At 44.5% G+C, this 21,466-nt stretch overlaps 10 protein-coding genes across 10 annotated transcripts; 5 read left to right on the top strand and 5 right to left on the bottom strand.

The window, feature by feature from the left end:
* Positions 1-409: 409 nt before the first annotated feature.
* On the top strand, positions 410-3,159 carry EAF02_000566 (uncharacterized protein; the record flags this gene model as incomplete). The annotated part of the gene is made up of 2 exons (XM_038896614.1): positions 410-2,972; positions 3,032-3,159. 2 exons carry the CDS (start codon positions 410-412, stop codon positions 3,157-3,159), a joined length of 2,691 nt encoding a protein of 896 aa, XP_038763473.1.
* A 646-nt stretch (positions 3,160-3,805) lies between these two features.
* On the bottom strand, positions 3,806-4,870 carry EAF02_000565 (uncharacterized protein; the record flags this gene model as incomplete). Its single annotated transcript, XM_038896613.1, has 1 exon — positions 3,806-4,870. One exon carries the CDS (start codon positions 4,868-4,870, stop codon positions 3,806-3,808), a length of 1,065 nt encoding a protein of 354 aa, XP_038763472.1.
* A 301-nt stretch (positions 4,871-5,171) lies between these two features.
* EAF02_000564 (uncharacterized protein) lies at positions 5,172-6,357 on the bottom strand (the record flags this gene model as incomplete). The annotated part of the gene is made up of 3 exons (XM_038896612.1): positions 5,172-6,031; positions 6,084-6,231; positions 6,285-6,357. The coding sequence occupies 3 exons, from the start codon at positions 6,355-6,357 to the stop codon at positions 5,623-5,625; spliced, it is 630 nt and encodes a 209-aa protein (XP_038763471.1). The 3' UTR covers positions 5,172-5,622.
* A 240-nt stretch (positions 6,358-6,597) lies between these two features.
* Positions 6,598-7,859, top strand: EAF02_000563 (uncharacterized protein; the record flags this gene model as incomplete). The annotated part of the gene is made up of 3 exons (XM_038896611.1): positions 6,598-6,624; positions 6,682-6,869; positions 6,920-7,859. 3 exons carry the CDS (start codon positions 6,598-6,600, stop codon positions 7,857-7,859), a joined length of 1,155 nt encoding a protein of 384 aa, XP_038763470.1.
* Positions 7,860-8,359: 500 nt separating this feature from the next.
* EAF02_000562 (uncharacterized protein) lies at positions 8,360-8,833 on the top strand (the record flags this gene model as incomplete). Its single annotated transcript, XM_038896610.1, has 1 exon — positions 8,360-8,833. The coding sequence occupies one exon, from the start codon at positions 8,360-8,362 to the stop codon at positions 8,831-8,833; it is 474 nt and encodes a 157-aa protein (XP_038763469.1).
* A 2,128-nt stretch (positions 8,834-10,961) lies between these two features.
* On the bottom strand, positions 10,962-13,428 carry EAF02_000561 (uncharacterized protein; the record flags this gene model as incomplete). The annotated part of the gene is made up of 3 exons (XM_038896609.1): positions 10,962-11,270; positions 11,320-12,019; positions 12,074-13,428. The coding sequence occupies 3 exons, from the start codon at positions 13,426-13,428 to the stop codon at positions 10,962-10,964; spliced, it is 2,364 nt and encodes a 787-aa protein (XP_038763468.1).
* Positions 13,429-14,323: 895 nt separating this feature from the next.
* Positions 14,324-16,195, top strand: EAF02_000560 (uncharacterized protein; the record flags this gene model as incomplete). Its single annotated transcript, XM_038896608.1, has 3 exons — positions 14,324-14,335; positions 14,431-15,714; positions 15,773-16,195. 3 exons carry the CDS (start codon positions 14,324-14,326, stop codon positions 16,193-16,195), a joined length of 1,719 nt encoding a protein of 572 aa, XP_038763467.1.
* Positions 16,196-16,685: 490 nt separating this feature from the next.
* On the bottom strand, positions 16,686-17,657 carry EAF02_000559 (uncharacterized protein; the record flags this gene model as incomplete). Its single annotated transcript, XM_038896607.1, has 2 exons — positions 16,686-17,237; positions 17,304-17,657. The coding sequence occupies 2 exons, from the start codon at positions 17,655-17,657 to the stop codon at positions 16,686-16,688; spliced, it is 906 nt and encodes a 301-aa protein (XP_038763466.1).
* A 190-nt stretch (positions 17,658-17,847) lies between these two features.
* EAF02_000558 (uncharacterized protein) lies at positions 17,848-18,969 on the top strand. The gene is made up of 2 exons (XM_038896606.1): positions 17,848-18,044; positions 18,163-18,969. The coding sequence occupies exons 1-2, from the start codon at positions 18,042-18,044 to the stop codon at positions 18,577-18,579; spliced, it is 420 nt and encodes a 139-aa protein (XP_038763465.1). The 5' UTR covers positions 17,848-18,041; the 3' UTR covers positions 18,580-18,969.
* Positions 18,970-18,990: 21 nt separating this feature from the next.
* Positions 18,991-20,829, bottom strand: EAF02_000557 (uncharacterized protein; the record flags this gene model as incomplete). The annotated part of the gene is made up of 4 exons (XM_038896605.1): positions 18,991-19,803; positions 19,867-20,055; positions 20,112-20,635; positions 20,760-20,829. The coding sequence occupies 4 exons, from the start codon at positions 20,827-20,829 to the stop codon at positions 18,991-18,993; spliced, it is 1,596 nt and encodes a 531-aa protein (XP_038763464.1).
* Positions 20,830-21,466: the final 637 nt, after the last annotated feature.

Raw genomic sequence — 21,466 nt, 5'->3', positions numbered from 1 at the left:
TTTATTTTTCGGGGATTGAAGCTTCGGAAAGTTTTCGAGGAACGTCATCGCTGTGAATTGGAACGGTCAGCATCCGCAGTACATAGTATTGAAACTTCACTCCACATTCAAACAGCAACATTCGTTCCAGGTTCAAAACTGTAATTGCATTCCATTATAACTATGAATGCCTTCCAAGAACTGTTATAACCTGAAAAGGTGATAAATTTTTATTAATGTTACCATTTCTGTTTAGTCATGATTGAACTCGTAGTGAAGTGGTGAATTTTATGTTTCTAGCTTATCTCGCGAAACCCCTCCCGTCGCGTCCTCCCAATACGCGATCCAAAATTAAAGTAAACATTGCTTTACAACAACATATTTTTCCCCAATTGAAACGGCAATGGGATAGCGCAAGACGCCCGCGGATATGGCAGATAACACCCCCTCACGTCGTTCGAAGACTCCAATTCCCACTGCGATTGTCCCACCAACCCCGAGTCGCATTCCCATCCCTTCACAATCGTCGCGTTATCCCTCGTTTGCCTCTCCAACGAAGGCAAGCTTAGCACGCCATAATCCGCAAATACTCGGGAGAGCCACTTCTACAGGACCGGAAGTTGGCAGATCTCCGAGTAAAGGGAGAGTACAAAATACTTTCAATAGAGCGCTGGGAAATACACCGCAACGAGAAAGAGGAAGGAGTGTTACTACTGGCGCAGAACGATCAATTTCAGGATCGACCAGAGATGATGCGATTACTCGGACACCCACGAGAGCTCGATCGATTGGAGGGGCAATGGCATCGAAACCGAGGAGAATGTCAAGATCCCCTGCCAAACGACCAATCGCTACCGAAACTCCAAGGAGTAATTTCAAGCCCGCGGCAGAATTTGAGAATATTCAGGGAATTGCAAATCCATTCAAAAAGACGGGATTAAGAAGATCACCCGTACCGGGACAAAGTAGCCAGCCTACGGCAGAACCGCAAGAACAATCGCAAGATGATTTCAATCCTTTCAAGAAAACTGGGCTAAGGAGATCACCACCTGCTGCGGTGCCAGTTTTAGGAACAACTGTGCCTCAAACGTCTATAGAAATGGATGAATCTGTCTCCACTACTCCAAAAGATTCGGCACATTTACATGCCTCTACTACACCAAAGGAGCCAGTACCTGTATTCACTTCAACAACACCCAAAGAACCGACACCTGTATATGCTTCAACTACACCGAAAGATCCAGTACCCGTTCAAGCTTTAGAGCCTTATCTTAGGGCTCCAGAGGAAGTGGTCATTAGGAGCCGAGGTTCAAGTCAACTCCGTTCTTCTCAAGCTTTTGGGTCTATTAGTGTTCCAGGTACACAAGTTGCACAATCAGCTGAATCTGCTCTGCCTGCGAGCCCCGCCGAACCCTCCCGGGCTTCAGAAGAGGAAGAGGTTGTGCCTGACTCGCAAATCGCAGATCAGGTTGTTTCTACGACTCCAAATGATCCTGTACCACCTCAACCACGGACCTTACAAACAAATGACCCTTTTGTAATTGATGTGCCGCAACAACAGGAACTAGAGGACGAACCTCAAGTTACCGAGCTTCCAAAGTCCGATGATGTAAATCCGTTGATGAGTGATGACTCTCCCACCGAGCGTAAAGCTCGGCAATTATCTATGTCTAGGCCAGCACAACGGCCACTGTTCACATTTTCGGAAAAGACATTTCTGTCTCCATCTAAAGCAAGGCAGAAACCAGCAACACCAGAAGAGTCTGACTTGCCACCGACACCCACGCAGCGTGGTATTGCAGACCCAGTCGTCACAACACCACCAGTTGGAATTCACAATACCCCAAGCAAGACTGCCAGAAGAAACAAGGCACTAGGCGCAAAGATGAAGTCATCTCCATTAAAACCACGTGCAGAACCTCCGCCAGAAGTAGACACATCACAAGAACCACCCGCTAAGAGACGAAAGTCGGCTAGATTTTTGATTCCGCATGATCCACATGCAGCGAAGAAGAAAGTTAGAGACGATCTTCTCAAAGAATTACAGCAATTGCAAGCCGATGTCAGTTTAGCGAATCAGGAGAATGAGAGGATACGTCTGCACCACGAGTCAAAAAGTACAAAACCGCCAAGAGCATCAAACTCTGAAGAGATACTAGATTTACTCTTACGCTCAACTGCAATTGAGAAAGAAGACAGGCCAGAAAATGTCAGCGCTCTAAAAGCCACTAATCTTTTCTTGCCATTTGCTGGACGGCGTAAAGCCCGACAAGCAGTTATACCACCAATTCAGAAGCCTCTTCCATCCCATCTTCCTATAGTACTTGACGATCCACTCCCGCATTTGCAACTATTCAGTCATCTGACATACACATCGAATATCACTCTTCTTCCAGCTGCGCCCATTTCGTCCAACGAATCTACTACGGAACTCCTCGTACCAACCTTACAACACCATCAAATTTCCGCATCCCATCCTTCTGGACTTTTCAGCGCACGCCTTTCTATGATAGTCGATACCTCTTCTCTGACCATATCCTCGCTTAATGTGGATTCATTGGATCCTAACGCGGAGCCTGAACTCGGACCATTTGTCCGACGACGAGCAAGTGGTGATGGGCCGCACGCAAAAGATATTGGTACAGTGTGCTGGGCGATGGGGAGGTGGACCGAAGTATCCGTAGCGAGAGCAAAGTTTTGGTGTGATACTGAAAGAGAATTTGGGACAGCGGAAGCCAGGAGGAAAAGTATAGAAAAGCAAGGGAAAAAAAGAAGGAAGAGAAAGGCTATTGAAGATGACGAGGTGGCTGAAGGGGAGGGAGAAGAAAACTCCAGAAAATGGACGAGAAGGGAGTTGTTTCGACAGATGGGACGGACGAATATTGTTCTTGATGGGGATGATGTCCAGATTCGAGTGGGGTGGAAGATTGGTTTTGACTGGATCGGTGATGTAGAGAGTCATCTGGATCTTGATATAGGCTTGCCAAATAGCTGTAAGTACCAGTCTTCCTGGCATCTCATCGGTGATTTTGTGATACTAACACTCGTGTAGGGCATAAACAAGACGATCGTAAGAGTTTGAGTAAGATTAAAGATATGTTCGGAAAGCTAGTCAAGGAAAAGGGGCCATTGGGAGCTCTGAGAATCACTGTAGGACTTATCATGGCAGATTCTTCGTGATGGATTAGGAACTGAAATTAATATTATATGATACCCTACTGATCCTGATCTACTTATTGATGAGTAATAATTTTCGGCTGATAACTTGGAGGGCTACGCGAAAGTCTAGATGGGATGTTTATTATCAATTTGACAGAGATGCTGGAACGATGTTTTAGAATTTTTATCTACTCAAGCCGGTATCATCACTTGAAGATTCTCGATCAACTACTGAGCTTGTTTTTTTTTAGCCCTAACAGATCGAATATACAAGTGTGTGCACACTGAGCAGATTGGTCAAGAATACTTCAACGAAGTTTGATTAGCAGTCGGAAACAAAATTCCGTTCCAAGATGGGTGAACATTGTTTACTCGTAATGAGGGCTTTTACCTAGCAATATATATGATTTCGTTGGATATTTTTTAATACCACAGCATTTTGGTGTTATATTTTTTGTGTAGTGAAAATTTGAGTTATGCTAAATACTATGTTTTATTGAATCATAATTTTGAACATGTATTTATTCTAATCTATACATATATTATAACTTGAAGCTCTCTTAAAGGACCAACTGACTTTGTGTATTGATTTGATTTGAGTTTATAACTGCCACTTCTAACACCCCCTAACCCAGTGTAACACTCGCTTCCATATTCAATCACAAAGCTAAGAGAATCCTATGATTTTCCTAGGTCGATATAACTCATCAATGCTCGCTACCTCTTCCTTGGTCAACTCAAAATTAACGGCATCGACCGCCTCTTGAACTCTCTCAATCTTTCCCATTCCAACGATGGGCGCGGTAACATACTCCTTGCTCAAGCTCCAAGCCATGGCCACAATCGCCATACTGACACCCCTCTTCTTCGCAATCTCCTGAATCTTCTCATTAATCTTCAAGTCCGCCTCCGTAAATTCATTCCCCATGAACTTCCCACTCATAGCTTTTCCCCTGTTGCTTTCTGCAGCCTGATCATGAGGCCTGGCTAGATACCCCATCATAATCGGACTCCAAGGAATCATACCCATACCAAATTTCTTCAAACTCGGCACCATCTCCCTCTCTTCCTCCCTATAAGCTGCATTATGCAAATTCTGCATACTGATAAATTCCGTCCATCCGTTGAGTCGTGCCGTATACTGCATTTCCAACAACTGATGCGCATACATACTAGACGCACCAATATATCTAACCTTGCCACTTTCAACCACATCATGCAAGGCCTTCATCGTCTCCTTTATTGGCGTGCGTGCGTCAAATCGATGAATTTGTAGTAGATCAATATACTCCAGATCCAAGCGTTTCAAACTCGCATCTACGCTATCGAAGATATGTTTGCGACTCAACCCATACGCATTGACGTATCCGTTTGCATCTCTATCCTCAGGTGTCATCTGAAGTGGAGTTTCCCATCCCTCTTCCTTTCTCTTGCCAACCGGCGCCCACAATTTCGTGGCAACAACGATGTTCTCACGAGGCAATGCATACTTCTTGATGGCGGCACCGAGAATCTCTTCGGATGTGCCGTTGCTGTAGACGTCTGCGGTATCGAAAAAGTTGATACCGGAATCATAGCAGGCTTTGAGGATGGGGAGAGCCTCGGCTTCTTCGACAGCCCACGTTTTGAAGCTTCCGCGACGATCGCCATAGGTCATGCAACCTACGCAGATACGGGAGACTCTGAGGCCAGATTCACCAAGGTTGGTGTATTTCATTAAGTTCTTGGCCATGTTGGAAAAGGAGTTCTTTTGCTTGCTGCAGCGATGTAGAATGAAGTACTCTTTGTAGATGGAAACTAATGCCTTTATATACACTTGTGAAGTAGGCAAGAGAACTTGACGTCACCCGGAGTTTAGACTTAAGTCCTGGCTTTGTTATTTAGTTTGCGATTAACAATCAAAGACTCCAGTTGTATGCAGGCTGGCGGGGTAAGGATTCCCCACGCATTGTCAACTAGATATAAAAAAAACGCATTGGAAGACCGTTTTGACTACCAGGTTTGACATGAAGAACCGCCGTTTATCACGAGGCTTGATTTTAACGCATCATTTTAGCCTGCATATCTCAGGTACCCCACCAATGCGAATGTCCAATTCCAGTAGATCAAAGAAAGATACAGGCACAAGTATGGAGTTTGGTTATAATACCTTTAGGGCCGAGGATGAATAGAGTGACAGGATATATTCTCATGTAACACAACATTCCATTAACAAGAGAATAAGGAGATCAGTCCTATTCATCCCGCCGTCTAGTAATGTACGGCGGCAAAATACAGAGTAAGCATGTGTCCGACAGAATCAAACAGCAAATATGGTAGTAAGGTTGCCCAGTAAGAAAGATGAAACTCGCAGAATATAATTTTCCAGCGTAAATTTTGCTCAATTATATTGTGATTGCACCAAGAATGAAGGTATTCTGACCGAAAGATGATATCAAAAATTACGCCACCCGTATAGCACCTAGTAAACTCCACGCATTTCATTCAATCTTTGCCCGCTAAGTCAGCGATAGTCCCTAGTTTCTTTCCAACCTGAGTAGCTGCTCCAGCTCTTCCACTGGGTGTTTTTGCTGCCGGTGCAGCAGGGACCTTGTGGATATTGAATGGTGAGTTCTCTGCTGCGGTGTATGCATCAAATGAGAACAGGGAGTAGAGGTAGAGCCCGAAAAATGCAATAATATCGTGGAGTAGCCTATCAAAGCTAAATTGTCTTGCCATCGTGGAGCGCGTAGGGGCAGATCCGCCCAGTGTTTGTCCTGGGCTGGAGAAGGATGGCTTTGGTGCACCGGCTAGTTTCACAGCATTCTCGATGGCGGTCGTGAGCTTACGAACATCTGCGCCTTGAATAGTTTCGATGACAGCGCCGGACCGAAAGATGAGGAAGGTTGGCATGCTAGTAGGGTTGTGAGAACGAGCTCTAGTAAGTATCGAAGGGTCTTGCTTACGCTCTAACTCCATATCGCTGAGCTATGGACTGCTGATTATCTACATTGACTTTCGTAAATGTAACACGATTTGGCTTCGAGTGCTTGGTAGCTAAAGATTCATAGGTTGGGGCGATGGCTTTGCAGGGTCCGCACCAGTCCGCATAAACTGTATGTATTGTTAGTGATATGCATCTATTGCATTGGGGGAAGTCGAATTACAATCGGAAACAACTATAGTTGATGAGCCTAGCAATTTGCTAAACTGCATAGACGATTCGATATGTACCGCCATTTTTATTATAATAATATCTTGCAAGTTCTGAAATGTCGAGTAAGTTGGGTCGTCGGAATGTTTGTCTGGTTGCTTGCTTACGGATTGAGCTTATGAAAGCTTCAAGTGGAGATCTGGTCTGGTGTGGTTCTTTATCGGGGCGCATGGATTATCAGATTCTGCCGCTTTATCGGGATAAACTTTGACCGCCTCCATATATATTTTGGAAAGAAATCCAAAGTTTCCAAATTACTTACAAAAATGGGTAGAGGAGAGACGAACGCAAAGGTATGTTTTCTTTGACATCACTAACTGGTCAATGGATACTTACGTATTTGATTATAGAAGCGGAAACGCCAGGCCGAAGCCAATGCCACTGGGAATGCCGATTCCACTGCCAATGGACAAACTTCCAACGGGAAAGTGACCGCTCCTGATGCGGTTGATACTTCTAAACCTACAGCTGTATTTCAACCCAAGAAAGGTCGAGATTGGACAGTTAGTGTAGCTCTACCGGGAAGTATCATTGCCAAGTATTATACCTTCGCAAATAACAATGACAAAATCATGCTGACTTTTTCAGCGCTCAAAGCCATGATCTCAAAACATCTATGGCGGGTCAAATTGCCCGCGCCCTCGCAGTTTTCTGCGTCGACGAAGTCATTGTTTTTGACGATGGCAATGCTCGTCCTGCGAAAAAGCCTAAACATCCAGCCACTCAATCCCATAGTTCTCAGCAGAAGCCGCCTCTGGAAGACGAGTACACGGCAAAATCAGATCCCGATCATTTTCTTACCCATCTACTCAGCTTTCTAGAGACACCTCCAAATTTACGAAAGCATCTATTTCCAATTCATGAGAACTTAAGAACAGCAGGCGCATTGCCTAGTATAGATTTACCACATCACTTGAGGGCAGACGAGTGGTGTATGTATAGGGAGGGTACTACATTACCTGGCGCAGATGAACATGGAACGTTTGTGGAAGCAGGACTAAGAATACCAGTCACAGTGGTGGAGCAGATACCAGCAAATAACAGAGTCACTCTGAAATTTGACGCGGAATGGGAGAAGGCCGCAAAAGATAAATCTTGTGATATTATCACAGCAGAAGCTGTGAGTCCAGAAGAGCCAAGAGAAGAGGGTGGATACTATTGGGGATGGAATGTTAGGAGAGCCGGATGTCTAAGCGACGTGTTCACAGAATGTGGATACGATGGAGGCTATGATATGACTATTGCAACCTCTGAGCGAGGCGTTGATGTCCAAGATCTATATGATGATGAGGAACAGAAGGTAGGGAAGTTCAAGCACCTACTAGTCGTATTTGGCGGCGTTGCAGGCCTAGAAGTGGCTGTGAAGAATGACGGAGAACTACAGAAATTGGGTGTTGTGGAGGCAAAGGATGTCTTCGACAGATGGATAAATGTGTGTCCTGGTCAGGGAAGTCGAACTATTAGAACCGAGGAAGCTGTTTGGATAGGCCTGATGGGCTTGAGACGATTAGTTGTCAACAACGAATAAAGTGTAATTCAATACCCAAGGCTTCTGTTCACGGCTTCAACTTCTGATCTTTGCTATCTTAAATTGCACGTTGGGCGGAATTGGAAACACTCCACGCAGAAAATTAGAGGGATCGAAATCTTGAGTCTCCATCATAGGACCACTCTACTTTTAGACAATCAGACTAGGTAAAAGTTGATTGACCTTTGTCTCTCTTTGTCCCATATTTAGAATCTCTTCGACTTGCACGAACGACCTGTGAAGCTTGTTCCCCTGCTTTGAGTACTAACAATCATCATTTATAGAAATTTCGATGCTTTGTCTCAGAGAGAAAGGGGAGATTCTTTTGACAGGGCTTTATGTCTTTGTTAGTACTTTTACTATATATGACAGCTTGTTCTAGCAACAACATTCTAGAATCCACCGAAGCAAAAGTTTCAAAATTATACATATACTTCAAAACACCGTTTTCTACGAACTATCTCAAACTACAAAAACTGCTTATCACTAAATCTACCACAATGCAACTCATCAACTACCTCCCAATTCTAGCCGTGCTCTCCCCAGCACTAGCCCTCCCAGCTCCAGCTATCATCTCCACAAATCCCAACACGCTCACCCCCATGTGCATCAAGCAACTCGACCCCAAAATGTGTATTCTCAACTGGAACACCAACACCATGGCCGTCAATAACGATCTATCCAACCCCAACAACCTCGTCGCTTACGCCCGCGCGACTGTTTACTCAAACACCTGTACCGTGATTGGAGCCATTAGAAACGGGCTCGTCCAAAACGTCTTTATCGATGCCCAGGGATGGAGCCAATCACTGGTTCTCCAAACTGTCTTCGATGAGAAGAGAGGGTTCAAGGTTCCTCGCTGGAGCTTCAATGGAAAGGCATACACGGTCGATAACTGCGCTTGTTTCGATGGTCGTTTGTTGGGTGAGCCAAAGGATACACATGTCTGTGAATGTTCATTCGAATGTGCATAGATCTAAGATACTTGGTTGAAGAGTAGGCTTCTTTTCATTTTCGCGTTTTCTTTCGGCTCTTGTATTCAACGTCTATTGTATATTTCATTTCTTTCTTTCTTTCTTTTAGTTATCTTTTGTACTTCTTTATTTGAGAAGTACACCACACTCATTTGGCTCTTAATTTTCTTTTCTTTCTTTTCTTTTTTTCTGTAAATACAAATATTGTCAGTTACTTCAGTCTATACTCTCATATTGTGACATTCTCTTGGTGAGACTTCAATTGCTTCTTTTCCCGTGAGATCTCATTGATTTTTCTTTTCTTCTATTGTTCTTCGATAACTTTTTGTTATTCTACGTTTAAACTGTAGTTATTATATAAGGACTCACGCGCACTATGCTCAAATGGAGTCAAGATCACAACTACTCCTCTCTAGCAACGACCTCTCAATCTAGTTGTTTTACAGTTGTATTCATCACAAAGATTGACGTCCATAGTAATAGTAACAGTAGCGCTTCCTATAACATTAAGTAAACAAATCATGCAGATGCATCCAACACTGAACCAACATTGCTGCTTCAAGAAATCTAATATCCAAGTGAAGCCAAACTCAACCGATCAACATTCACGCTTGAAAATGTTTTAACATTGTACGAAAAGGAAGTATGCTCCGCAACAACCGCATTCGATTGCATTGCGCAAGAGTATAGACTGCCACGATCACTTTTGAGACGAAGGATCCAAAATGTAAACTATGAGAATGATCTATCGAACGGACCCCTAAAGAGATCAATCAACGCCAAAGGTTGCAAAACCCATCATCCATTCCTCATCCCAAGAACTAGCAAGCGAGGAAGGTTCTTCTATGACTTTCATCTCATCCCAAAATAACATACCCCGACAACCCATCAAACAAACACCGTTTCTTCCATCTCGTCCATACAGATATTCCACAGCATCTTCCGCAAACTCGTGCCATTTTAGATTTGGAAAGCCGGACGGTATCAACGACTCCATCCAAAATATCCATTTATATTTATATCCCTTCAACTAACCTTCTGTGCAGCGCAACTCAGACAATTTCCACACTCATCCATCTCCCTCCCTCCCTATCTCCCTACCAAGAGTATCCCCAACAGTATCAAACCGCCACCCATCTAAATTCCCCATAGCCAGGCCTACAAATCCCAACAATTCATTTTATAACACACACCAGGATTCGCACCAAGACCCCCCCCCTATATCCAACTTCCCAGTGAAGATAACAAACCAGACGAAAATGAAATCCTCATCGAGCCCCTCCCTTGCCAGCATAATCCTTCCGATTCAGCCGGAACAGTCAACCGTGACTTCCTTTTTACCCAAGCCGTAATTATATAATTGGCGAGCTGACGCAATGCTACTGCCATAAATAGAACAAGCCACCACTTTAACATTCCGCTCTTTCCTTCCTGCATCCGCACTTCTTTTAACCCTGTGACTCCTCTCCATAGCCGCACATAAAGCGCGACTACAGTGAGAAGGGTTGTCGAAAAAGAAGAATCCAAGCCGTTGCGCGATCCTGACGTGCCCAAGAAGAGCTCGATCAAGATCGCCGACTAGATTATGATCTTGTATTTCATCCTTCTTACCTGGAAGGTTGAAAGGGAATTCCTAAAAGATTTATCAGTATATCACACTAGTAGTTAGTTTATTTAGTTGAAATCAGTATTGTTTTGGGACAGCATAAAAGAATAATAAATTTGTATTTGCGCGCAATGTAATGTATTCGTATCATGTAGAGATCGATAGCGCCTCGTCTCTTTGTCATTGAAGATCCATGGCATTTGACTTTGACTTCGTGTCGATCATCTAGGGTAAGGTCAGTGGTCAGTTGAGACAATCATCAGAACCGGTCCAACTCAAGTCTGCCAAAATAGAGAAAATAAAGGAAAGCAATGAAATCTGCGAAGCTATTTTACAAGTCAATGACCTTTCGTGCATTGAACGCCAATTGGGTATCTTGATCGACTTTATCCGTACGCCTTGATAATAAAATAACCACCTGGGCATCCCTTTGTACTGCATACTCAGCGACCTGAAAGAATGTACCGAGAAATGAACTAAGTGTTACACGGCTCTGGGCCTGAAGATTACGTGAACTCATAACTACTCATCTTCAATTGGACCAACTATTTGTTCATGTAGGTGGGCAAGGTGGTCTCTTTGGAGCTTGAAGGATTCGTAGTTCCCACCAATGATACATCGAAGAAGACTCTGATTTTGACGAGTTTTAAGGTCAGCGTGTTGCAATGTGTTCATACTCTGTTGCAAAGCAGAATAGGCAGCAGAAAAGCATTCTTGAATTGCAGGGGTGTTTTTTGAACCACCTGAGATATCATTGTCGGGTCTGTTTGGGTCGATTATAGAGAACTTCGGACTATCAAAATCTCTGTAAAGGCCGCGAGGAGCTGTAGACTAGTAATAAATTAGTATCATGACAAAATTGATAGAGAGGATGACTTACTTTCGGGAAAAGCTTAGGTGGATTGACAGAAATGGCAGTGGTACGCGTGTTGAACTCGTTGCCATACAAGTCGAGGAACTCCATCAAGATCTCGCCGAGATTATGTTCTGGTACCATAGTTCCACTCTTGACCTGTGGCAAGTTCTGTAGAAGACTTACGACAAGACAAGTAATAGAAAAGCCTCCTATGCCACCATTGACAGGCTCATTAAGACCTCTCATTGCCAATAAATGCTTGATAATAGTAACCAATATAGGCATTGCAGGAAACTGAGCCTTCCACTCTTGAAAGGTTTTGTTTGCGATGAGGCCTGTATCGTTTTCAAAGGACATATCAACCTTCAGGCCAGTAATAGCATCGACCCATTTAGCAAGTGGCACTTTAGCACTGGTGATCACGTCGATTCTACCAGTATTAAGACGATCTCTTTCAATGTTGCTTTTAACCCGCCAAATATGACTTTTGCTACTGTATTTAGGCCATCCACCGTCCATGAACTCATCTGACACCATAACAACATCCATGTCAGCGGTAGGCAGATAGAGCCCGGCAGGGAAAGAGCCGAAAGGTAAGATATCAGCATCAGGATAATATCTACGGAAGTTGTTCCTCAAGTCAACAAGCAACTTCTGTCTAATTACTTCTTCAAACTTGCGAGGTTTCACATGATAGTAGAAGTCCATTATCTCTTTATGCAGCCTTGAGAGTAGTATTAGCTTTGAAGTGTCTTTTGTTGGTAGATGAATCACTTACCAAAGTCCCATGTTAGAGGTATCAGAATGATCTTGAAGCCAAGGGACTTCATTTACACCAGGCCCGGCACGCCACTCTTTAAGAAGAGTTCCACTGGACTTGGGAGGTTTACCAGGAATCAGCTTAGTCACAAGTGGTGGAGGCTTGATCACATCGTTAGCGGTACGCTTTCTGCTACCTAGGGCGGGATCGGTTGATAGATCTACTGGTTTAGATGCTCGCTGGGGAGTTTGGACATCATCCATGGGCATGCTACTGACGCTAGTTGATTGGGTAATAGTATCTTGTGATTGCTGAGGCATGTCAAACTTTCGCATGTTTTCGAGGTGACTGAAAGATTTGGCTGAACTGGGTGCGGACTGCTCGAAGGGTTGAGGCTCGTAATCATCCTCTTCACTATCAATACTTGCGGGCGCATCGAGGTCAAAAGAAATGAAGTCGTCCTGAGCAGCATCAACTTTAGTAGCGCCTTCTTGACCAGTTGCGACACGAGCCTTCCTAATAAGTTTAACGACATCCTTCTTCTTTCGGTCAGATTCGCCTGGTGGTGGAAGGGCCGTGTATGGATCGGGATTTGACCATTTTGGAACACTATCACCATCTGCAGCCTTTGCACTAGTTCGTGCGATCTTCTTCTTAGGTTGATCGTCATTATCGTCATCATCCGACATGTCCATCTCAGCTTCGTCACTATCAGACAAGTCGCCAACATCTCTGTATTTAACATCAGCAGAGGCATCTTCATTCATACCTGGCATGAGTTCAGGAGTAGGCGAGCGTTTTCCTTTCAAGAAAACTCGATCTGCTGCTAATCTTGGACCGCCTCGACCGCGATAGCCGCCACGTCCTCGATTGTTGTCGCGTCGATCTTTTTCGCGACGACGACGAAGATGATCATCATTTCTGTCTCTGTTACCGCCAGAGTTGTTATTGCGACCTTGTCCATGGGATTGAAATCTGTCGGGGTTTTCGAAATTGATAGACTGTGGTGCATCGTAACGGAAATCGAAGCTGGGGGCGGGGGGCGGAGCGCGATAACCATCGTTCATACGGTAAGGATCTCCAGCTCCAGAGGGACGACGGGGAGGTTGTACACCAGGAGCATAATTTCCATAGGCTGGCGGAGGAGGGTTATGACCACCAAATTGGTACATATCGCGATCGCGGTTTGCAGAGTGGGGAGCATAACTATCGTATTGAGGAGCAGGAGCAGGGCGATAAGAATCACGACCCATGTCGCGACGATTTCTTTCGGGTGTATGATAATTGCTGTTTCTCTCATCTCTTTCTCTTTCCCAGAAAGTTCCAGGGGGTCGAGGCGGAAGGCCATTGGGAAGAGGCGGTTGACGCGACATTTTCAAATGATATTTTGCAGATAAAATGTCGAGGTTGAGGTTGAGGATCGAATTGTTTGATGGAAAAAGTTTCCTAAGAGATGGGCTGGAGCGTCATTGTCTTATTATTGATTTTTGATTTGAATATTGATCGGTTAAATTGTTAGCATGGGACAATCCGGCCAATGAACTGTACAGCAATCTGCCATGGTAGATACAAAGGCGGTGCGGGCAGGTGCGGGGAGAGGAGAGAGAGGGATTAGGTAATCAAAATGATGACCTGATCGTCCCACCGAGTCAGCTCAAGAAAGGGAGAAAGGATGTTGCGATCTAGCAAGACGCACCTGTACCAGTGGTGAAACTCTATGGAGGACCTAGGCACGTGCTAGGTACCTGCTCTTCTTGATCTTGACCGTTCATTGATTCTGCAAATGTACCTACCGTACCTGTACGAAATGGAATTGATACAAAATTCAATGGTATGCCTTAGGATCCTTTCTCCTCTTTTACATTCACATGCACCAGTACGAATCAATACCTCACCATTATGATTCGAGAGTCTCATTCATTGGCTGCTAGCGACGTACAGCGGGAAAAAAGAGCTGCACTCATGAGGTTGATTGATAGTCCATATTGATTGATATTGTGACATGTGATTGTACTCTACCCCAGATTTCGAGCCGAGTAGAGCGCTTTTCATTCCTTCCATTGTTCAATTGTAAGTCCTCGCTCATTCATTAAATTTCTACTTACTCTCCTTCCCCCGAAACTCTTCTTTCCATTGTCCTGTCGTAAATACTACAATTCATCAAATCATTTATTTCCTTTTTGGGAAGTTCTAACGCAGTCCGTTGATCTTTCTCCAACATTTCCTTCCCCTGTTATAGCCTGTTGATAGAAATGACGTTGTAATTAAATGGCTGCGTTCGTATGTCACCAAATCTTGCCCCATGCCTAATTAGCCTTCTCCCAACAATCCGCCTTTCAAGATCTTCAGAACCTCACATCTAACCAGATCAATAGGATACTCCTTGGTTGGATCAAATGTCTGGTACTCCAAGCTTAAGAAAAGATGACCATGGCGGATCCTTCACAACTCCTTCTGATCCGAACCCTCCGACAATAGCTGCATTTTCTCCTGTCACTCTATCCCATGCCTCATCCGCGAACAAACAGAGATCAACCATATTGGTGCATCACAAGTCCCCCTTATTACTAGCGACTCCTCCGCAGATTACAAGAGCTCTAGCATATTCGCATCCTTTTCTATTGCCCCTCAATAAACTTGTAGGGCTGATAACATGGACGAGTGGAGATCCTTGGGAGAGCTTCTTGCTCGTCGCTAGTTTTTGGGCATTTGTACTATATGGAGATGTTGTAATGCGATATGCTGGACCGTTGGTAGTCGTTATTGGTTTAATACTGGGGATGTACTCAAGACGTTATTCTCCTTTATCATCAACAAGCTGGACAGGAGAGAAGCAGAAGAAGGGTCACAAAAAAGTCGACTCCGAAATTACAAATACCAAGCACCAGAAGACTTTGGACGAGATTGTGGAAACCTTGAAGATATTTACGTCAAGATGCAACGTGCTTTTGGATCCTCTTTTACAATTGACGGATTTTCTGTCGACTCAGCGAACAGCGACGTCTGCCACAACTCGTCCGGCACTTACGACACTCTTAATACGAATCCTTCTCATCACACCCGTATGGATTATTCTTACTTTGCCCCCTCTGCAGGTTATCACCACAAAACGTATTGCTTTAGTAACAGGGACAATTTTCCTAACTTGGCATTCTCGTCCGAATCGAATTGCAAGAACGATACTATGGAGATCATCCCTCGTTCGTCGCATATGTACTGCCTTGACTGGTCTACATTTAACAGATGAGCTATCACCAAACACAAATGGGGCCAATTATAAACCTCCTCTACCACCTCGTACGGTATCTTCGTATGCCGATGCATCGTTAGCAGCGAATGCAGCTGTAAAGAGAAGGCCAGAAGCACCAGGGGTGAAGTTTACATTCATTTTATATGAAAATCAGCGCAGATGGGTTGGACTAGGATGGACAACATCATTGTTTGCATATGAGAGGGCTGCATGGACAGATGAACATCTGAATGCTGTTACTCCAAAAGAAGATTTCGAATTGCCAGATGTAGAGGGCGGTGGTGCAAGATGGAGGTGGGTTGAAGGTAGTCGCTGGCGTGTAGAAGGAGCTGCCGAATATGATGAAGGTGGATCTAAACCAAAAGCCGAGAGCGATGGGGGAACAGGGTGGATATATTATGATAATAAAGTATGTACAATCACATCGTTTCCGCTTGTATTTTACATGTAAAGCTGACCTTCTATAGTGGCAAAACGGTCGCCGAGGCCAAGATGGATGGGGAAGATATACCCGCCGCAGGAAATGGTACCGTGACGCCGAGCTTGTTGAAATAACTTCGAGCACGGAAATAACGCCCTCACCAACCCCTACCCAAGCATCTGCAAGTCTAGATTCGAATTCTGCTCATACGCGACTTTCGTCGTTCTCAGGTTCTAGATCGAGAAGTCCCCCACCAGAATATTCGGATCGGGATGATGCTAGTTTGAGGAGTAATAAAAGTGGCCGGCTTAGCAGCAAGAAGAGTAGTTTGAAGAAGGAATACTTGGAAAGGGAAAGTAGGAAAAGTAGTGTGAGTCTACAATCGGAAGGAGATGACGAGAGGCCTTTTACGAGGCCGAGAGCAACGGACTGGGGGCTAAGTGATGATGCCAGGATGGGACTGGAGTAGACGGATGTTAGGCGGACTTTCGGTATGGGATTCGGAGTAATTGTGAAACTGGGAAAGGCATCTGGAAGGGGAGATTCTAATTTCTCACGGGGATTAAAGGGATACTATACCATAGCGTGTGTGAATTGTAAACATTTTATTCTTGCAATATCATTTCCCTATAGAAGATTGCACGTGATCTAAATTTTGGAGGAATATATTTTTGTTCTTTGTCTATTCATTCATTCGCTTCAGCTACCCACCCCTATCGCAAAAATTTTATCCCTCAAACGAGTACTTTGAGTTGTGCTGTACAAGTAAAGAAGAACCTATTGTACAGATCCCAGACCCCAAACCATTCCATGCCATCCTTCTGACCCACCTGTTCCCTTCCATTCCATACACCATATAAATTACCACTGAGCTCTTTCATCCCGTGCCATTTGTAAACCGCGACTCCCCTCCCACGCGCCTCTGGATAAAGAAATCTTCTTACAATTCCTTTATGTATTTATGCTCCCGCAACCTTTCCTAAAGTTCCAACCCCTCTGCTTGAGAAAATACCCATGATTCCAAAGCCAACGTAGAATAAGGCCAGAGGATAAGCGACTAGTCCTCGCATCCCCTTCATTCTGCCGACCGCACAGAACATCCCACTGCTACTATATGTACACCACACAATCGCCAATGTGGTCAACACATATCCAACTAGTCCATCCATTGGCATAATAATTCCCACTACGCTCGTGAGTACTAATGGCAATAAACAATAACCCAGCACACTAGCACTCCGTGGAAATGTGAGGGTAGAAGAGAGATGTGAGGGACCGACTGGTTGTTGAGAATTAGGATCGGTGTTGAGAGGTGGTGACATGAGCGAAAGGATTAGGTGCAGAGAGGAGGATCCAAGGAGCGCCAGCCCGTATATGTATCCGAAATGTACTTTTCCGGAAAAGAGGAGGAAGGTTCCAAATAATAGGAAAAATAGAATGGGTCCCGCGAGATCAGAATCGTCCATTATGTGTTGATCGATATGCGCAAGGGGATTCAGTACTGCTAATGTCTATGGATTCAAATCAGCATCTGCGCATTCCATAGAAGCGAATAATAATAGGAGAAATAATCATACCTTACTCCTGATGTGACCGAAATTCACTCCCAATTCTTCCAACAATGGTGGTTCACCATCATAACCCTCAGTTCCAAAAGCAGCTAGCCATCCCGTTCTCAATCCACCACTCTCTCCCATCCGCCCACTAACCCCCGCTGGTCCACTTGCTGGGAATCCAAACCCGCCACCTCCAGCACCAGGATATGCTTGCGCAGCGGGGGGAACACCATATCCATATGCTGCCTGTGGTGTTGCGTGACCGGAGACGGGGCCGGGAGCGTATGTTGAGGGGTAGAATTGGAGGTTTTGAGCTGCAGTGTTGGATGCGCCGTAAGGGTTATTGGGGGGAGGGGAGGAATAAAATTGCGACATCTTTTAAAAGATGGAAAGATAAGAAGCTCTAAACTTGTATTGCAGATTGGTCGATATGGGGTTTACAGAGTTGGGGAGCCGATGTGGAATAGGAGAAGCATTTGTGATTGTTTTGGTTATTTGCAGCGCAGGTATCTTAAGGTGTCTTTTTTGGGGGTACCAGCTAGCTGGAGGACTGATGACGGTTACTAGCCTTATTAGGCATTAATAGGTATCTTTGAATCCCTGCCAATTCGGCCGATGGCGGAAGTTTATTCCGGGAAAAAGTCTAGATATTCACATTATCTCTCGACTTCTGGTGAACAGTAATAAGTGACTTTTCCACACCATAATTCATTTTTCAATTGTCTGGGACCTGCTGTTGACTGTCGCAGTTCCATCATCATGGTATGTACACGATAAGTCTCTTCTCACGAACTCCACATACATCTTCAAAGTGCAATTCCTACGACTATGCCACTCTTTTACTCCAAATGGCAAAATCCTACAACTGACTGAATGAAAGGCCCATCGCATCATAACCCAAGTCGTCATAACCGGCTCACGAGTTCTCGGGCGCGCCCTCACCGAATCCTGGAAACAAGCGAAAGCCTCCTCAGCATACCAAAAAGCGCAACAAAATGGTTCTGCTTCGGGTGGTCCAACTTTCTCCTCCAACGGTCTCACATTAGATGAGGCCTGCAAAATTCTCAATGTTAAACCACCAAAAGAGGGCAAAATGGATATGGAAGATGTGATGTCGCGGTTCAAGAAATTGTTCGACACGAACGATCCGAAGAAGGGGGGAAGTTTTTATCTCCAGAGTAAAGTGCTGAGAGCGAGAGAGAGGTTAGAGGGCGAAGTGAGGGTTAAGGCAGAAGCATTGGAGAGGGAGGCCGAATTGGAGAAAGGGTGGAAACCGAAGGTTTTTAAGGACCGGTGATCAATGCTATTGAGGTGCGGGGCTGATGGGTGTGTAGGATGGATAAATCTTAGGACGGCAAGACGGTTGAGGAACGATAATATCCCGACATAAGCTTGAACTGATGGACGACGTCGAACGAACCCTGAATGAATCTTCCCTGCGGATAAATGGATGTGCAAACTCTTCCCTCTTTTGTATTAAATACATAGCATGGCGTTTTGGGGTGGGAAAGATTATGTGGGTATCCTGGTCAGCATTTCTTGCGTGGATATGAGAGGTTATGTAGATACTGCATGAGAAAGACGGTCAAATATGAACAAATGTTCCAATCTACAATATATTGGGGCGAAATTATATTTTTGGTTTGCATTTTCGAGGGGGCCATATTTAGTTCAACTCGCCAATTACTACTTCTCTGTTTAGATCTTTCTACCATTCAAAAGTTTCCATGATTTTGTTCCTAACTAAAGGCCCCCCTGCTCTGTCGCTTCTTTTGTACGTCAGTGTCACTCGTCTTCCATCCTTCTCGAATACAGGTTCCACTTCACTAATTCTCGCCAATTCCGGAATATCGGCCGCTTCCCTCACATCCTCTATCCCATACTCCTCCAGTTCCATTACTTTCCTAGCAACTCTTGCTGTCATACCAGCATTCCAAATTCCCTCTTGAAGATTGGGTGCGCGTTCCAATAAGGCAATTGCTTTCCTCCTTACGATCGGGTGGCGACATGCGCCTGCGACTTGATAGAGAGGTCCGATGATACCCATATCTATTTGGAAAACAATCGTGGCGAATGCAGGATTGGAAATGACCTCTTCTGATAACACGGTGATTTTCTCAAAAATGGACAAAAACGGGTCCCATAACATTTGGTTATTTTTGACGCCGCGCGGTACATGCGCATTCATATATCCGGAATGGCTTTGTATTTGTAAAATTGCAGCGCCTACTTTATCAGCTTCGGAAAAGGTATCACTATATTTGAGAATGAAGGCCTGGAAGGCGAACAGCCATTTGTGGGCGAATTGCATGGTTTCCATTCGCCAATTAAGGAAACGCTGGTTGAGTTCCGGGGAGTCTGATTGGCAGTCGAGAATATAGAGATCGATCCGGAAACGAGACCAGAAGAAATGGAGCGAGTTGCGAGCCTGGGAAAGAGAAGTAAACATCGCTGGAGGGTATGCTGTGAAGTGAGAGCTTTTGAACTTGTTGTAAAGGGATTGGTCGAAGCTGTCGATCATCTTTAGGGGAACTTATTAATATCCGACCTTTACATCATCCGCAAGGGAGCGTCTCAAACTTACTTGAGTAAGTACAAAATCCGAGCGCAGATATAATTCTTCAAGAAGTGACATCGGCAAGTATGGGTAGTTGGAAGTCTTGAGCGAATCATGGTAGTATTTCTGAGAATTTTCATCATATGTGATCTCGCAAAGTATCTTACTACCACTTTCCTGATGTGCGGCTCCATGGCCATAATTACCTTGCATCATCTACAGTTCATGCAAATTAACATCGATACTCCGGCATCCAATAGAAAGGCACTGACCTCAAAAGCAGAAAACAAAACGCAATTGATTAGACACACATCCATAGCCTGTCGTTCCTTCTTTGCAAATGGTTCCACCATGCATTTAATGGCTCGATTGTACTCTAAAAGGGGGAATTGGTCTTCGGCAGAAGAGAACAGCTTACTCGATGAAGTAGAATGAGAATTTCTTTCTTTGCTGTGATGCAGAGCACCCAATGCAATGACTGCATGACGAATGGAAGGCTCGTGATGTGCAGCTCGAGGAATCATTTCTGACCAACAGCTTTCCTTACCAAACCCACCCATCATGGGAGCCGTCATATTAACAAAGAAGTGAAAAGCCTCCCGCTCTCGATCAGATGTGAGAATGACTGAAGACGAGGGTGATTGTATAAGTGCAGTACTTGTTTCGTAATCGCTGAAATCGGAATTGGAGCTTGCAGGAGAGTCACTGGACTCCTCAGCATAGCCGTCACATCTTCGGCCGGTGGATGCACATCTTTGACATGATGGCCGTCCTTCGTCACATTTCACTCTTCGGACTGTAGTACTTTCAGTTACATACAAATTCTATCTACACTAAGATACGGAAGAATTATTGTCTCTTACTTCTACACCATGGTTAGATATATGACATACCAAATAGCATTGAAAATACATACTTACAAGTCACACACCCCGTTTTAGTCTTTGGTCTATAGGCCCGTTTTCTTTGGCCAGGAGCAACTCTAGGCATGATGATTTAGCTATTGTGATGTTTTTCGAAGAATTGTGAACACAAGCTCGAGAGAAAACACACCTTAAATTGGGGAGAAGTAATAGAGTTCACAGGAGGTGACTTGAGGCTGTGAGTGGGTCTGTGCCCTGTAAGGTTCACCTGGGTGGCTCGAGGGTGGTTAAGGATAGGAAGCATCCGCCGAATCCCTGTGATGCCTTTTGGCGGAGTGGCCAGGCGAAGAGCATGCGCAATTGCAAGTAGAATCGTACAGAATCACAGATCGTATTGAACTCGAGCAATATCCCATCTTCATGCAGCAGAGAATCTGTAACGAGAGTTATTATCATAGTCAAACGTGTACAAGAATGCTAGTCTATTCTAACCTTAACTGGCGCTACATACTAGGTAAATACACCCGCTAATTGAGCAGAAAGATAGAGTTAAGGTTACCCGAAAATTCCGCAAGCTGGCTGGTCCCGGTTACTTTGACGAGGCTTGTGGAAGACAGCACAGCGCAGCCACCAGAGCTCAATAAATCGCCGAGATAATCAATCGTACGCTCTAAACACTTACTTGCATTTTGATATTTTATAATGATATCGATTCACATCGAAATCCGAGTAACATGATTTCTTAATAACTAACAATTTTATGA

The sequence above is a fragment of the Botrytis sinoallii genome (assembly GCF_014898435.1).
Source record: "Botrytis sinoallii strain Bc 23 chromosome Unknown BSIN_001, whole genome shotgun sequence".
NCBI classification, from domain to species: domain Eukaryota; kingdom Fungi; phylum Ascomycota; class Leotiomycetes; order Helotiales; family Sclerotiniaceae; genus Botrytis; species Botrytis sinoallii.
Note: the sequence above shows the minus strand (reverse complement) of the source record. Positions and strands in the feature narration are given on the sequence as shown.